General features: G+C 46.1%; 2 protein-coding genes across 3 annotated transcripts in view; one reads left to right on the top strand and one right to left on the bottom strand.

The window, feature by feature from the left end:
• Positions 1-441: 441 nt before the first annotated feature.
• CCDC121 (coiled-coil domain containing 121) lies at positions 442-3,377 on the bottom strand. Its single transcript, XM_066372731.1, is given in 8 exon segments — positions 442-1,022; positions 1,025-1,084; positions 1,087-1,182; positions 1,185-1,314; positions 1,685-1,790; positions 2,159-2,234; positions 3,038-3,256; positions 3,365-3,377. Coding segments are annotated over 8 exon segments (909 nt in total). The 3' UTR covers positions 442-813.
• A 275-nt stretch (positions 3,378-3,652) lies between these two features.
• Positions 3,653-16,673, top strand: part of GPN1 (GPN-loop GTPase 1) — a 27,324-nt gene continuing 14,303 nt past the window's right edge. For both annotated transcript variants that reach the window (XR_010750459.1, XM_066378640.1), the window contains exons 1-7: positions 3,653-3,778; positions 8,745-8,838; positions 11,848-11,887; positions 13,333-13,399; positions 14,250-14,287; positions 16,218-16,296; positions 16,455-16,549. Coding sequence is in view for 1 of the 2 variants with exons in the window: in XM_066378640.1 (XP_066234737.1) it covers positions 3,668-3,778; positions 8,745-8,838; positions 11,848-11,887; positions 13,333-13,399; positions 14,250-14,287; positions 16,218-16,296; positions 16,455-16,549 (524 nt within the window). In the remaining variant the exon portion in view is untranslated. The remainder of the gene's footprint in view (positions 3,779-8,744; positions 8,839-11,847; positions 11,888-13,332; positions 13,400-14,249; positions 14,288-16,217; positions 16,297-16,454; positions 16,550-16,673) is intronic.

Below are 16,673 nucleotides of genomic sequence, written 5' to 3'. Positions count from 1 at the left end.
AGGGTCTGAGCAGAAAGCTCTTGAAGTCAACTTGAAATGCTATCCTTAAAGGTGCTTTTTCTATAAAGAAATGACTCAGCCTGACCAGGCGGTGGCGCAGTGGATAGAGCGTCTGACTGGGATGCCGAAGGACCCAGGTTTGAGACCCCGGGTTGCCAGCTTGAGCGCGGGCTCATCTGGCTTGAGCAAAAAGCTCACTAGCATGGACCTAAAGGTCACTGGCTCGAGTGGGGGGTTACTCAGTCTGCTGAAGGCCCGCGGTCATGGCACATACTAGAAAGCAATCAATAAACAACTACGATGTTGCAACGAAAAACTGATGATTGATGCTTCTCATCTCTCTCCGTTCCTGTCTGTCTGTCTATATCTATCCCTCTATCTGACTCTCTCACTGTCCCTGTAAAAAAAAAAAAAAAAAAAAAAAATTGAAGTTGTTAAAGAAATCTGACTCAGCTAGATGAAATAAATCACACAACTATTCTTTCACTTCCTCAAGGTAGTTTTCTCCACCTGGTTTAATGTAGGAGTGTCTAGCAAGTGGTGTTAGGTTACCTGGAGGTTTGAGTACCATCCTATTTATTAACAAGAGCTACCTGTAATTAAAGAAAAACCTAATTAAGGGAAGCTGGTCACCCAAATATCTAGCAGTATGGCTGGAAGAAAAAGCACGTAATCTTTCACACTAACACATCTTGATGGATATTTTACTGTAGCAATGAGACCCCAAAGCCTTCCTAACTAGGTTTATGCAACGTCAGGGAATACTTGCTCCAGTCCTTATTTAATCAGTGATATTTTAGGAATTACTGTGGATTAATAATGGTGCCCAGGGAAGGAAAGGGTTCTTGTAGTCTTTGGAGCACCCTGTTGTAGTAGTTGCCTCCCTTGGATTAAAGAGTGCATACACCTTTGTTCTTGCTGCAGCTACTGCTTCTAATTTTTTAACCAGCTTTGAGTAGCCTGCAACTCCTGGCATTGCTAAGATTGCTGTAATTCCGTCAGTAACTGCTGGTTCTCTGCCAGATGCCACAATAAAACTCAGAAGTATGTTTCTCTGCTACAACCTCCAAGGTCTGGGCCTTTTAACCTCCTTTATTTTTCTCTTTCCCAACAGCCTTATGTCTGGCTCGCTCACTTGTTTCTCCAGATTATCTTGAAGGAACCAGGTCTGGATTTCCTGTTCTTTGTATCTGTCTCATCTTGGGCTTTCTTTTTCTCCTCTTACAATGTCTGGATTTCTCTCTCCTGTGTCTCCTTTAATAGCGAAATGTCTGCAACTGCTGCTTCAAATATTTGTAGGCTAATTCTTGTCTCCTTTGTTCAACCTCCCCATTTTTTTTTTTAATTTTTTTTTTTTAATTTTTCCAAAGCTGGAAACGGGGAGGCAGTCAGACAGACTCCCGCATGCGCCCGACCGAGATCCACCCGGCATGCCCACCAGGGGGCGATGCTCTGCCCCTCTGGGGCGTCACTCTGTTGCATCCAGAGCCATTCTAGCGCCTAAGGCAGAGGCCAGAGCCATCCCCAGTGCCCGGGCCATCACTGCGGGAGGGGAAGAGAGAAACAGAGTGGAAGGAGAGGGAGAGGGGTGGAGAAGCAGATGGGCTCCTCTCCTGTGTGCCCTGGCCGGGAATAGAACCCGGGACTCCTGCACGCCCGGCCAACGCTCTACTGCTGAGCCAACCGGCCTGGGCCTTTTTTTTTTTTTTTTTAACGTGAGAGTCGAGGAGGCAGAGGCTGAGACGGAGACTCCCACATGTGCCCCAACCGGGACCCACCAGGCAAGCCCACTAGGGGGCCATGCTCCATTGCTCGCAACGGAGCCATTTTAGTGGCTGAGGCGGAGGCCATGGGGCCATTCTCAGCGCCAGGCACCAACTCACTCAAACAGCTTGAGCCATGGCTGCGGAGTGGGTCGGGGGGAGAGCGAGGAAGGGTGGAGAAGCAGATCGTTGCTTCTCCTGTGTGCCCTGCTGGGGACTTCTACACTGGGCTGACGCTCTACCGCTGCGTTAACTGGCCAGGGCTAAGGGTTCTCCCAACTTTCTTGTACGAGTTGTTTTACAGCTCAAGTTGCCTTCTGTACTCCTCAGTTTTGTTGGTCAGGTATTCCAGCAATAAATTTTTTTATTTTTATTTTTTTATTTATTATTCCAGCAATAATTTATTTTCAACCTGAACATGTAACTTTTCACTGATTAGCTGCCCAGTTTCCTCCATTAGTAGTTTTGCTAGATTTTAGTTTCTTTTATTTGCTTGTTCAGCTTCATTTTCCCTTTTTATTTTATTTTTTTATTTTTATTTTTTATTTATTTTTTTTATTCATTTTTTTTAGAGAGGACAGAGAGAGGGAGAGAGAGAAGGGGGGAGGAGCTGGAAGCATCAACTCCCATATGTGCCTTGACCAGGCAAGCCCAGGGTTTTGAACCGGGGACCTCAGCATTTCCAGGTCAACGCTTTATCCACTGCACCACCACAGGTCAGGCTTCACTGTTTTTTTTAAAGCCCTATGGCTGCCTTTTTCTGGCTCTCCTGGCTTCAAAAAATTACTTACAAAACTAAGATACCATATTGGGAATGGTACTCCTGGAGTCCTCAGCAAACCTGGAAAAAAAAAAAGAAACATTTCCCCATCAGTTCTTAATTAAAATTTGGGGGAAGGGGATGCACAATTGTACTTTAATACACACAAGAAAATATTTTTGAGTACTTACAGTGTAACTCACACTGAGGCACTGGGGATATAGCTAGGGGTAAAGATGAGGAAGTGTAGTTTACAATTTACAGAATGCATTCACCACCACCCTATTAAGTATTATCTCAATTTTAAAGAGGAGAAAGGTTCAGAGAATTTAAGTGACTTGGCTACCATTTACACTGCTAGCAAGTGGCAGAGCCTGGGTACGAAACCCAGATTTATCTACGATTTCGTGAACAGCAACGAAGAGCAAGCGCAGGAGAACATTTCTCCGTCTCTCACCGCCTTTTCGGTTTCCAAGACGCCCCTTCAGTATCTACTTGCTCCCGGAATTCTAGCGTTCGTCCCCCAGGTCTTGGTGTAGTTCACCGAGAGTGATTGACAAGGAACTAGTGTCAGGGGCCTGCGACACGCGGCAATAGTGTCCCCGTGCGTAAAGTTTTCGCAATTTCTCGGTTTGGGGCTCAACGGGTCTCTGCACTGCCCAGCAACCGCAAGGGTCGCACTCCACTCCAGTCCTGCTGGCACTCCATTCCTGGCTGGTCGAGCCCTGATCAGCTTAATCTTAACCGGTTAAGCCCAGCAGTCGGTTCTCTAGCGGCTCTGGTCCTTGCTCCTTGGGAACCAAACGTGAAACGTACTCTTTCTTATCTTGGGAGCGCTGACCTCGGGATTGCATCTCGGCTGGTTCTCCTGGATACTTGACCTTTGTCCTTCCCAGGCCCAGCCTTGCGACGGAGCTACTTTCTTTCTGGCCCCCTCCGGCCTTCCCAGCGCCTCCACTCCCCCGGCATATTCCCTAGTTGGTTCCTGAGCCAGATCGGGACTGGAAGATGCTTTGGTATCCCTTCAGTATTCACTTCGCGAGCCCGTTCGAGCCAGTTCCATTCTTTTACAGCTCCGGGGATTACGGAAGTCTCTGTAGCCACTTGGCGTCTCTATGGTAGAGTGGGCGGAGCCAGGAGGAAGATGGCGGCGGCCGCGGCTGCAGCGGAGTCCCAGGCCTCCGGGGGTATTCAGTCCCCAGTGTGTCTGTTGGTGTTGGGAATGGCGGGATCTGGGAAAACCACCTTTGTACAGGTGATGTGCATGGCGCGGGCGTAGTAGGTGTGCACAAAAGGTTGTAGAGGGCCGGGGAGAACGGGAGGGAGGTCTTTCTGCAGAATTGGAAGGGGCCGGCGCGTGGCTTTAGGGGACTTGCCCACAAGCAACTCACGTTCCTCACTGGCAAAATCTTGGACCCAAGCGTGAGTTAATTATAAAGGTCCCTTTTGCGCACCCTTAGTGCATACTTCGTACATCTTACCAAGTTGTACTGGAGTTGTCCTACCGATAAAATTGCCGACTTCTTGAAGGTAGAAGCCTAAGATAGTTACTGGCGATTAATGCAGTGCTATCACACAGGCGCGCGCGCGCGCGTGTGTGTGTGTGAAAGAGACAGAGAGGGACAGATAGGGACAAACAAGAAGGAAAACTGATGAGAAAACATCAGTTCTTCGTTTGGGCACCTTAGTTGTTCATTGATTGCTTTCTCATATGTGCCTTACGGGGTAGGGGGTACAGCAGAGCGGGTGACCCTTTACTCAAGCCAGCGACCATGGGGTCATGTTTTTTGTGTTTTTTTTATTTTATTTTATTTTATTATTTATTTATTTTTTTTTTTGAAGCTGGAAACGGGTAGAGACAGACAGACTCCCGCTTGCGCCCCACCGGGATCCACCCGGCACGCCCACCAGGGGGCGTCGCTCTGTCGCGACCAGAGCCACTCCAGCGCCTGGGGCAGAGGCCAAGGAGCCACCCCCAGCGCCCGGGCCATCCCTGCTCCAATGGAGCCTCGCTGTGGGAGGGGAAGAGAGAGACAGAGAGGAAGGAGAGGGGGAGGGGCGGAGAAGCAGATGGCGCTTCTCCTGTGTGCCCTAGGTGGGAATCGAACCCGGGACTCCTGCACGCCAGGCTGACGCTCTACCACTGAACCAACCGGCCAGGGCTGGGGGTCATGTTTTTGATTCCAGTCTCAAGCCAGTGACCCCTTGATCAAGCTGGTGAGCCGGTGCTCAAGTCAGTGACCTCGTTTCGAACCTGGGTCCTCTGCATTCCAGTCTGAGGCTTTATCCACTGCTCCACTGCCTGGTCAGGCCATACAGGCTTTTTTTTTTTTTTTTTACAGAGACAGAGAGAAGGATAGACAGGGACAGAAACGGAGAGAGATGAGAAGCATCAATCAGTTTTTCATTGCGCATTGCAACACCTTAGTTGTTCATTGATTGCTTTCTCATATGTACCTTGACTGTGGGTGGGCCTTCAGCATCCCGAGTAACCCCTTGCTCGAGCCAGTAACCTTGGGCTCAAGCTGGCGACCTCGGGGTCTCGATCCGGGGTCCTCTGCATCCCAGTCCGACGCTCTATCCACAGCGCCACCGCCTGGTCAGGCAACACGCAGGCTTTTGATGTAGACAAAGAATTAACGTAGTTCATGTAAGCTGGTCATATTTAGGTGTGGTCCAAAAAGGGGTGCTGTAATAAGTCTAAGGAGAGTAACCTCATATGGCGATTGGATCATAAATTATTAACTGGACAGGTGTTGGTAGGTTTTCCCACCCCAGGAATATAACGTCATTAGTAAAAGGTTTATACTTGTTCTAAGCAAGGCCTGTTCATTTTTTTTGTGTGTGTGTGTGTGTATCTAAGTTAACACACCTTTGAAAAGCCTCTTTTTCAAGAAAGCACATGATTTTTTTTTAAGTGAAAGGAGGGGAGATTGAAAAACAGACTGCTGCCTGACCAGGCGTTGGCGCAGTGGATAGAGCATTGGACTGGGATGCAGAGGACCCAGGTTCGAGACCCCGAGCTTGCCAGCTTGAGCACGGGCTCATCTGGTCTGAGCAAGGTTCACCAGCTTGGACCCAAGGTCGCTGGCTCAAGCAAGGGGTTACCTGGTCTGCTGAAGGCCCACTGTCAAGGCACATATGAGAAAGCAATCAATGAACAACTAAAATGTCACAACAAAAAACTGATAATAATTGATGCTTCACATCTCTCTCCGTTCTTGTCTGTCTGTCCCTATCTGACTCTCTCTGTCTCTGTAAAAAAAAAAAAAAAAGAAAGAAAAAGAAAAACAGACTGCTGCATGCGTCAAGAGGGGGATCCATCAGCAACCTCTGCCTGGTGCCAATGCGCGAGTACCAAGTGATTTTTAGTGCCTGAGGCTGAGGCTAGCACCAACCAAGCTATCCTTAGTGCCACGGCCAGCGCTCAAATGAATGGAGCCACTGGCTGTGAGAGGGGATGAGAAAGAGAGAAGGGGAGAAGGAGGGAAAGAGGAAGCAGATGGTTGCTTCTCATGTGTGCCCTGACTGGAGATCAAACACGGATGTCTGCAGGTGGGGCTGACGCTCTATCCACTGAGTTAACTGGCCAGGGCAAGAGAGCATAAAATCTTATTAACTATTCTGTAATCCAGTCGCTGCCCCTTTCATTCTATCACTTCATACATTTTTCTTTACATTTCCTCCTTAATTCCCAATGCATAAAAGAAACTGCAGCCTGACCTGTGGTGGCGCAGTGGATAAAGCATCGCCCTGGAAATGCTGAGGTCGCCGGTTCAAAACCCTGGGCTTGCCTGGTCAAGGCACATATGGGAGTTGATGCTTCCAGCTCCTCCCCACCATCTCTCTCTGTCTTTCTCTCCCTTTCCCTCTCCTCTCTAAAATGAATAAATAAAATTTAAAAAAAAGAAAAGAAAAAGAAACTGCAAAACTCATTCTCTGGAGCATTTAAGATCTTGCTGCCTGGTAACTGTTATCAGTTTGACTCAAACAGAGGCACTGGGGATACAGTGAAAATGAGGTTGACAAAGTTCCTGCATTTATGGAACTACTATTACATTGGAGGTGATAGAAAACCCCACTCACACACACAAAACAAGTAAATAAGTGATAGGGAGAGTAGGGGAGGCTCTGTTAAATGGTAAGGTGCCAACTTTTTTACAATGAAAAGGACAAAAATAAATTGAAGAAAACAGTATCGTAAATAAAAGAAACATTTTATTCATTGCAACAATAATACACTATAATATGATAAATGCATAAAACATTTGTAATATTTTACATTGTAATTATGCTTACATACCTATTAATTTTTAATAATAATTGTAAGAAAAAGGTACTCATTTAGTAAAACTAAATATCAAATAAAACCACTAATTTGAAGTGAAATTCGGGTGTACTTATCATTTTCGAATTTTAAAAAACCATCTTTTATGCAACTATTTAGTCAAAATGCGTTATGAATAGATACAGATTGAGGTTAGATTTACACTTTAAAACTCGATTTCAAGCCTGACCAGGCGGTGGCGCAGTGGATAGAGCATCAAACTGGGATGCTGAGTACCCAGGTTCAAGACCCCGAGGTCGCCAGCTTGAGCATGGGTTCATCTGGTTTGAGCAAAAGCTCACCAGCTTGGACCCAAGGTCGCTGGCTCGAGCAAGGAGTTACTCGGTCTGCTGAAGGCCTGCAGTAAAGGCACATATGAGAAAGCAGTCAATGAACAGCTAAGGTGTCAAAACGAAAAACTGATGATTGATGCTTCTCATCTCTCTCCGTTCCTGTCTGTCCCTATCTATTCCTCTCTCTGACTCTATCTCTGTCCCTGTATTAAAAATAAGATAAAGGCCCTGGCCGGTTGGCTCAGTGGTAGAGCGTCGGCCTGGCGTGCAAGGGGTCCCGGGTTCGATTCCCGGCCAGGGCACACAGGAGAAGCGCCCATCTGTTTCTCCACCCCCTCTCCTTCCTCTGTCTCTCTCTTCCCCTCCCGCAGCGAGGCTCCATTGGAGCAAAGATGGCCCGGGCGCTGGGGATGGCTCCTTGGCCTCTGCCCCAGGCGCTAGAGTGGCTCTGGTCACAATAGAGCGACGCCCCGGAGGGGCAGAGCATCGCCCCCTGGTGGGCAGAGCATCACCCCCTGGTGGGAGTGCCCGGTGGATCCCGGTCGGGCTCATGCAGGAGTCTGTCTTACTGTCTCTCCCCGTTTCCAGCTTCGGAAAAATACAAATAAATAAATAAATAAATAAAAATAAAAAATAAAACTCAAGTTTTGAGAAAATACTTGTAAGTAAAATTATACATATTTGGAAATTATTAAATAGATAATGAATTAATAAAACGTGAATTGTGCTTACCTGTCTATGATTGAATATTTACCGAGAAAGAAATAATCGTGAGTCTACAATGTTGTATGTGCCATGTCGTGTTTCAGTAAGAAGCTCACAAAGCAATCTGTGGGCTTGATATATCATGCGCTATCTTAAGGTCTCCCGTGCGGAGCACATGCGTCTCATAATCACGTCCCGCCACGCTGTACTGATCCTTGACAAATCGTCATGTCAAATACAAATACGTCACATCACACGCCATGGATCGATTCAGTATCAATCGAATACTGACATTTACAGAGTAGTCTTTCAATATCAAAAAGTAGGACATGTAGGAGGACACTTTTCGAGGGAGGACAGAACTTACAAAAGAAGGACTGTCCTCTCTAAAGGAGGACGATTGGTCACCTTATAAATGGGTAATAAAGAAAGGTTGAATTTTGCATGACTGGTGGTGGCGCAGTGGATAGCGTGTCAGCCCGGGATGCTGAGGTCCCAGATTCAAAACCCCAAGGTTGCTGGCTTGAGTGGAGGCTCACCAGCTTGAACACAGGGTTGCCAGCTTGAGCGTGGGATTGTCAACATGATTCCATGGTTGCTGGCTTGAGCCCAAGAGTCACTGACTTGTGCAAGGGATCACTGGCTTGGCTGTAGCTGCCCTCTGCTTCTTCAAGGCAGGTGTGAGAATCAATCAATGAACAACTAAAATGCCACAACTAGGAGCTGATCCTTTTCATCTCTCTCTGTTCCTGTCTGTCTGTGGGTCTGTTTGTCTCTGTCTTGCTTCAAAAAAAAAAAAAGGTTGCATTTCAGCTGAAAGTGGGAGGTGAATATTTCAGATGGAGGGAAATATTCTTTTTCCCCTCACTCTGTCCTGCACCCCATTATCTCCACAGAGACTCACTGGACACCTGCATAGCCAAGGCTCTCCACCTTATGTAATCAATCTGGACCCGGCTGTGCACGAAGTTCCCTTTCCTGCCAATATTGGTGAGTAAACTGTTCCAGTTCAGTGTAAAATGCCTTAGAATTGTAAAGCCTCCTGCCTGCCAGTTTCAATGCTTTCATTTTTTCTAAACTATCTACTATCATTTTCACTGAATTTTCGAATCCTTAAACAGGCTTTTGCCTTGTTTATATTTACTCTTTGTTTATTTCTTTTTAAAATTTTTTTTCCTTTATTTTTCTTAAGTGAGAAGCGGGGAAACAGAGGCAGACTCCTATATGTGCCCTGACCAGGATTCACCTGGCAAGCCCCCTATGGGGTAATACTCTGCCCATCTGGGGCTGTTGCTCCATTGCTCAGCAACTGACTATTTTAGCACCTGAGGTGAGGCGATGGAGCCATCCTCACCACCCCAGGGCCAACTTGCTCCAACTGAGCCATGGCTGCGGGAGGTGAAGATAGAAAGGGGGGGAAGAGGAGGAGGGATGGTGAAGCAGATGGTCACTTCTACTGTGTGCCCTGACTGGGAATCAAACTCATGACATCCACAAGCCGGGCCGATACTCTACCACTGAGCCAACTAGCCACGGCATTACTCCTTTCCCTTGTCTAAAATTACTTACTCTTTTTGCTTAATTTGTTTCCTTACTACTCTCATTTCTCCTTTCTGGCACTAGGGTGTCAGGCTATTGTTATTTGGGAAAATGAAGGGACAGAAAGTCAGTCCTCTCACTTCTAGGCCATAAACCCATTAGCAGGTTCCTTTTATATATAAAAAGGATATATATTTAGTTTCTTTTCTCAAAATTTAGAGTACAAGAGTTCTTGTGTGATAGATAGTTCACTTAATGATTTGTAGGATACTTGCTTCCACTCCAAGAATTATATGGGAAAATATGTATATGTATGCATATGGGTATTGTTTTGGGGAGAAGTTCCCAGTTATCATAAGCAGAATCTGTAATTATAAAATGATAGAAATAGATGTGATCCAGTGTCATGATTCTTTTCTCTCTCTCTTTTTTTTTTTTTACAGGGACAGAGAGAGAGTCAGAGAGAGGGATAGACAGGGACGGAGAGAGATGAGAAGCATCAATTACCAGTTTTTCGTTGTGAGACCTTAGTTGTTCATTGATTGCTTTTTCATATGTGCCTTGACTGCGGGCCTTCAGCAGGCTGAGCAACCCCTTGCTTGAGCCAGCGACCTTGGGTCCAAGCTGGTGAGCTTTTGCTCAAACCAGATGAACCCGTGCTCAAGCTGGCGACCATGGGGTCTCGAACCTGGGTCTTCCGCATCCCAGTCTATCCACTGCGCAACCGCCTGGTCAGGTGTCATGATTCTTGATAGGATCTCCTAATCTAGGCTCACTGTGTGCTAATCCTTTCCTTTTCTTTTTAATCCTGTTAAGATGGTTATAACCCAAACAAACTAATAAAGGAAGGCTCTGTATTAAGAAGCAGAGATCGTTTTGGGAAGAGTTTGTGAAAACAAATCACCCATTCTCTCACTGAAAGGATGGAATTCTAATAGTTGATGGGGTAGATTTACAGACTAACTTGTAGATATGTTTAATTAGATATTACTAGACAGATTAATTCCTTTTTAAAAACCATGTCTGCCTCACCTTTGTTACCAGTAGGCAGTTAGTAAGAAATACTGTAAACCTTTCTTGATTTAGCTTCCTTTTTCTCTGCATATGGTTACTGACAAGGTATTTAAATTGCTTAAAACTCTTCTCATTGTCTCAGACCATCTCTACTATAACCTGAGAGCTCTTAGCCTAACATTCATCATGGGCTACAGTTATCCTTTTTTTTTTTTCATTTTTCCGAAGCTGGAAATGGGGAGGCAGTCAGACAGACTCCCGCATGCGCCCTACCCAGATCTACCCGGCACGCCCACCAGGGGGCGATGTTCTGCCCATCTGGGGCGTTGCTCTGTTGCATCCAGAGCCACTCTAGTGCCTGAGGCAGAGGCCGCAGAGCCATCCCCAGCGCCCAGGCCATCTTTGCTCCAATGGAGCCTCCACTGCGGGAGGGGAAGAGGGAGACAGAGAGGAAGGAGAGGGGGAGGGGTGGAGAAGCAAATGGGCGCTTCTCCTGTGTGCCCTGGCCGGGAATCGAACCCGGGACTCCTGCACGCCAGGCCAACGCTCTACCGCTGAGCCAACCAGCCAGGGCCTACAGTTATCCTTTGTAAGGACAGAAACCATGGTGAAGCTGGGGAATTTGGTAGAAGAGGATGATGACAAGAGAATCCTAAAAGGCTAGTTTCAGTTTCTTGCTGGTATAAAGAGTACAGAGCACCTTTTGTCTTTCTGTTCTTTTCCTCACAATCTTGCTTCTTTTTCTATCATAATTTAGTGATCTTGGCTTAAAAATTTAGAAAACAGCCCTAGCCAGGTAGAACACTGTCCTGAAGCACCAAGGTTGCTGGTTGGATCCCCAGTCAGGGCACATATAGAAGCAGAATGATGCCCCTGTATCTCTCTCTCTCCCTTTCTCTCTCTCTACAATTAATAAATACAAAATTTTAAAACATTTAGAAAACAAATTTGAAAATAACTCACGGCAAGAGAGAGACTTATTTTTTTTTCCTCAGAGGAAGCAGAAATGACTTGAGAGATCTTTTCTTTTTTCTGTGTGGCAGAGACAGAGAGTCAGAGAGAGGGACAGATAGGGACAGACAGACAGGAGGGGAGAGAGATGAGAAACATCAATTCTTTGTTGCGGTTCCTTAGTTGTTCATTGATTGCTTTCTCATATGTGCCTTGACCAGGGGCTACAGCAGACTGAGTGACCCCTTGCTCGAGCCAGCGACCTTGGGTTTTAACTGGTGAGCCTTGCTCAAACCAGATGAGCCCGTGCTCAAGCTGGCAACCTTGGGGTCTTGAACCTGGGTCCTCTGCATCCCAGTCCAATGCTCTATCCACTGCGCCACTGCCTGGGCAGGCTTGAGAGATATTTTGGCTTAGGATATTATTGGTGGAGGGCCTCAAGTGATATTTTTTTTACATGTTAAATTCTAATTCTCTCCTCCCTCTCCTCTTCAGATATTCGTGACACTGTGAAGTATAAAGAAGTCATGAAACAGTATCCTTTTTTACTTTGGTGGTGACTCATCTCTTACTCGTCTATGTATTTTGGGACTTTGAAAGAGTATTTTTGCATTTCTTTGTGAAATATGCTATCAAGAACATTTGATTGCTTCAAAGTCATTTTATTAGAAGAATGAAAGAGCCCTGGCCAGTTGGCTCAGTGGTAGAGTGTCGGCCTGGCGTGCAGGAGTCCCGGGTTCGATTCCCGGCCAGGGCACACAGGAGAAGCGCCCATCTGCTTCTCCACCCCTCCCCCTCTCCTTCCTCTCTGTCTCTCTCTTCCCCTCCCGCAGCCAAGGCTCCATTGGAGCAAAGATGGCCCAAGCGCTGAGGATGGCTCCATGGCCTCTGCCTCAGGTGCTAGAGTGGCTCTGGTTGCAACAGAGCAACGTCCCAGATGGGCAGAGCATCGCCCCCTGGTGGGCATGCCGGGTGGATCCCGGTCGGGCGAATGCGGGAGTCTGTCTGCCTCCCCGTTTCCAACTTTGGAAAAATACCCAAAAAATCCCAAACAAAATTAAAAAAAAAAAAAAGAAGAAGAATGAAAGATGAATATGGGAATATATATTATAGGTGATTAGAAATACTCTTTGAGCTTATGATTTCAACTTTCTTACTATCTTCCTAGACTACTGGCTGTTCTATGCTGCTCACAAAAATTAGGATATTTCAAAATGAATATGAAGCAACAGAAAAAAAGAAGCACTTGATTTTTTTATTTTTATTAAACAAGAACATCAGAAAAGCAACGGACCAGTGAAAGAAAGTTGTTCAATTATGCAAGTGAGATGCAAAACCATCTTTTATTTCATTGGTGAAAATACACTACATAAAAGGCTGAAAGTATTGGAGTATCTGCACGTTCCCTGATTCCCTAATTTTTGTGAGCAGTGTCATTAGCATAGATAATGAGAGGCTAGCTGGTAGATTGCCTGGGCACCAGAAAGTAGTCTTCCTTGGGGGCTACATCCATTGGTCACCACCTACTCAAACTGGAAAACCCGGAAATGAGTAGGTTGAAAAGGATCAAGGCTTAGTACATTAATGTGTGAAATGTTTATTTTCCCTGTAGGTAGATCTAGGTAGGAGGACTAATTATAATCAGTAGGTTGCTTAATTGGTGAGGATCAGAGCAAGGAGTGTTATATAGATGATTTTAACAGCTAATGTCAGCAGGCTGTTCCTGTCTGATGCATCTATTATGTATTGATCCCTTCAGTTTCCTTATTTTGCCTGGCTATCCCTAAAACAAATAAATGAAGACAACCTTGATGATGAATGTTTTCTATGAAGTTAAGGCTGTGTGAAACAAGTATTAACTTGCCAGAATCCATTAATAGTCTACTAATGTTATATTGTTCTTGTGAATGATAACATAGTTATGAACTTGATCATCTGAATATATCCGCAAGCAATTTAAATCCTCAATTAAGTGTCCAGATATGGACTTGGGCCCAATGGGGGTATTGTGACCTCGCTCAATCTCTTTGCTACCAGATTCGATCAGGTATGTCTGTCTGTTTTTACATATATAGGCATGACTTTGTAAAAACCTGTGACTCTTAAATGCCTTAGCTTGGTGACATTGGGAAAGAATAGCAATTAACCTGGATGTAAATATAGAAAATAAGTAGACATTTTGGTGGAGAAATAGGTTATGAGAGGATGTTCAGTTTCATGAACACTTCACATTTAATATTTGTGACAGTCAATAAAACAAAAATCTAGGAGATGCGGGCTCATTTCTTGATCTGTTACTAGTTTGTAGTCTTACCGTGAGGATGGAGTACAGGGACAGGAGTGAGATGGGCTAGCAGCCGTGGAATGGACAAATAATGGGCCTTTTAACTTGTGACACAGTTTTCTCTGACACCTTCTGTGAGAGTGTTTTGAGAGTGCTTTGTAATCAGTTTTTTTGACCTAATGTCACTCCATGAGACAGGCTATTAACATTTGGCTGAGGTATCAGGAGAAGTGACTTGATAGTGACATTAGGTCTTCTGCATCTCAGACACTGTTCTCCAGGGTATTGCAGTGCTGCTAATGTGGCTGTGTTTCTTTGGTTCAGTGAGTATGTCAGTTGGTATCCTAAGACTGAGAACACAGATTCAGTAGTTGATGGTACCAATGAAGCAGGCCACAGGGAGAGGGCCCTGTGATTTTATGCTGGAATTGGATCCTATTGTAATTGATATCTTTTCATTTCATTTATTTATTTATTCCTTGTGGGAAAGACAAGAGAGTGTCAGAAAGAGGGACAAATAGGGACAGACAGACAGGAAGGGAGAGAGATGAGAAACATCAATTCTTCATTGTGGTTCCTTAGTTGTTCATTGATTGATATCTTTTTATTTTAGGTGATGAAATTTATCGAGAAGGCCCAGAACATTTCTAAGTAAGTGATTTCAGTTTAGTACCTGTTTATTACTCTGTAGTTGACATGCTTCTAGGCTCTTTAAAAGATTTTGGGATATGATTAAGTTTTTTTGTTGTTTTTTTTTGTGACAGAGAGAGAGACAGAGAGGGACAGATAGGGACAGACAGGAAGGGAGAGAATGAGAAGCACCAGTTCTTTGCTGCAGCACCTTAGTTGTTCATTGCTTGCTTTCTCATATGTGTCCTGACCCGGGGACCACAGCAGGCCAAGTGACCCCTTGCTCAAACCAGCTGAGCCTGCGCTCAAGCCGGTGACCTTGGGATCTCGAACCTGGGTCCTCCGTGTCCCAGTCCAATGCTCTATCCACTGCGCCACCGCCTGGTCAGGCTTTGCTTTGCTTTGCTTTGCTTTTGTTTTGTTTTGTGTTTGAATGTGTGCAACGGGGGTGGGAGAGGAGGGGAGAGAGAAGAGAAGGATCAGTTCCTAGTTGTGTCACCTTTTTTTTTTTTTAAAGGAAGTTTCTAAACATTTTTTTAAAATTTTTATTTATTTATTTTTACAGAGACAGAGAGTGAGTCAGAGAGAGGGATAGACAGGGGACAGACAGACAGGAACGGAGAGAGATGTGCCTTGACCATGGGCCTTCAGCAGACTGAGTAACCCATTGCTTGAGCCAGTGACCTTGGGTCCAATTCGGTGAGCTTTTTTGCTCAAACTAGATGAGCCTGCGCTCAAGCTGGCGATCTCGAGGTCTCGAACCTAAGTCCTTCCGCATCCCAGTCCGATGCTCTATCCACTGCGCCACCGCCTAGTCAGGCTTATCTCATTTTTATTTATTTATTTATTTTTATTTATTTATTTTTTTTCATTTTTTCTGAAGCTGGAAACAGGGAGAGACAGTCAGACAGACTCCCGCGTGCGCCCGACCGGGATCCACCCGGCACGCCCACCAGGGGCGATGCTCTGCCCACCAGGGGGCAATGCTCTGCCCATCCTGGGCGTCGCCATGTTCCGACCAGAGCCACTCTAGCGCCTGAGGCAGAGGCCACAGAGCCATCCCCAGCGCCCGGGCCATCTTTGCTCCAATGGAGCCTTGGCTGCGGGAGGGGAAGAGAGAGACAGAGAGGAAAGCGCGGCAGAGGGGTGGAGAAGCAAATGGGCGCTTCTCCTATGTGCCCTGGCCGGGAATCAAACCCGGGTCCTCCGCACGCTAGGCCGACGCTCTACCGCTGAGCCAACCGGCCAGGGCAGGCTTATCTCATTTTTAATGCAATGTGTTTCTATTTTTTTTTTTTTTTGTATTTTTCTGAAGCAGGAAACAGGGAGAGACAGTCAGACAGACTCCCGCATGCGCCCCACTGGGATCCACCCAGCACACCCACCAGGGGCACGCTCTGCCACCAGGGGACGATGCTCTGCCCCTCCGGGGCATCGCTCTGCTGCGACCAGAGCCACTCCAGCGCCTGGGGCAGAGGCCAAGGAGCCATCCCCAGCGCCCGGGCCATCTTTGCTCCAATGGAGCCTTGGCTGCGGGAGGGGAAGAGAGAGACAGAGAGGAAGGAGGGGGGGGGTGGAGAAGCAAATGGGCGCTTCTCCTATGTGCCCTGGCCGAGAATCGAACCCGGGTCCCCCGCACACCAGGCCGACGCTCTACCACTGAGCCAACCGGCCAGGGCCTGCAATGTGTTTCTATAACTATCACTGTGTCACCTATGATTATTCAGCAGTTTATGGACAGCTGCTCTGATCCATTAGCATTAATACTGGACACTGAACAAAGCCTGGGGGAATGTGGTATGCATTTTAAAGGCAAGCAGAGGAAGGTAGACTTGGCAATGTAAAGAGCTTATTCCAATCTTGGATAACCAGAAGTTTGGTGTTATGTGTGATGGAATATTTTCAGCATTGCACAAGTGTAATACTTGTTTAATGGTCTTTCTTGACACAGATATGTCTTGATTGATACACCTGGGCAGATTGAAGTATTCACCTGGTCAGCTTCTGGGACAATTATCACTGAGGCTCTGGTGAGTATTTTTATTGCCTGGAACTTTATGTGGAAGGGAGTTACAGAAGCTCTGTAAAGCCTGCCTAAAGTGGTACTTCCTTGCTAAAGAAGCTAGGAAAGGTTTGGGTACAAGTCATGAGCCCTTTGTCTAAGGCTTTGATTATTTTGTGGCTTCAGGCATCCTCATTTCCAACGATTGTCATTTATGTAATGGACACATCAAGAAGTACCAACCCAGTGACCTTCATGTCCAATATGCTCTATGCCTGCAGGTAATTGGTTATTGGTGGTCATGCTATTACATCAAGGTATAAGGCCTCCTCCTTTTCTTCTTTGGGTCCTGAATGCTTCCCCCTAGATTTATGCTCATTCATATTTGCCACTCAGTGTAGTGGT

Source organism: Saccopteryx leptura, chromosome 3 (genome assembly GCF_036850995.1).
Source record: "Saccopteryx leptura isolate mSacLep1 chromosome 3, mSacLep1_pri_phased_curated, whole genome shotgun sequence".
In the NCBI taxonomy this organism is placed as follows: Eukaryota; Metazoa; Chordata; class Mammalia; order Chiroptera; family Emballonuridae; genus Saccopteryx; species Saccopteryx leptura.
The sequence above is the reverse complement of the archived record's forward strand: the minus strand, read 5'-3'. Positions and strand labels throughout refer to the sequence as shown.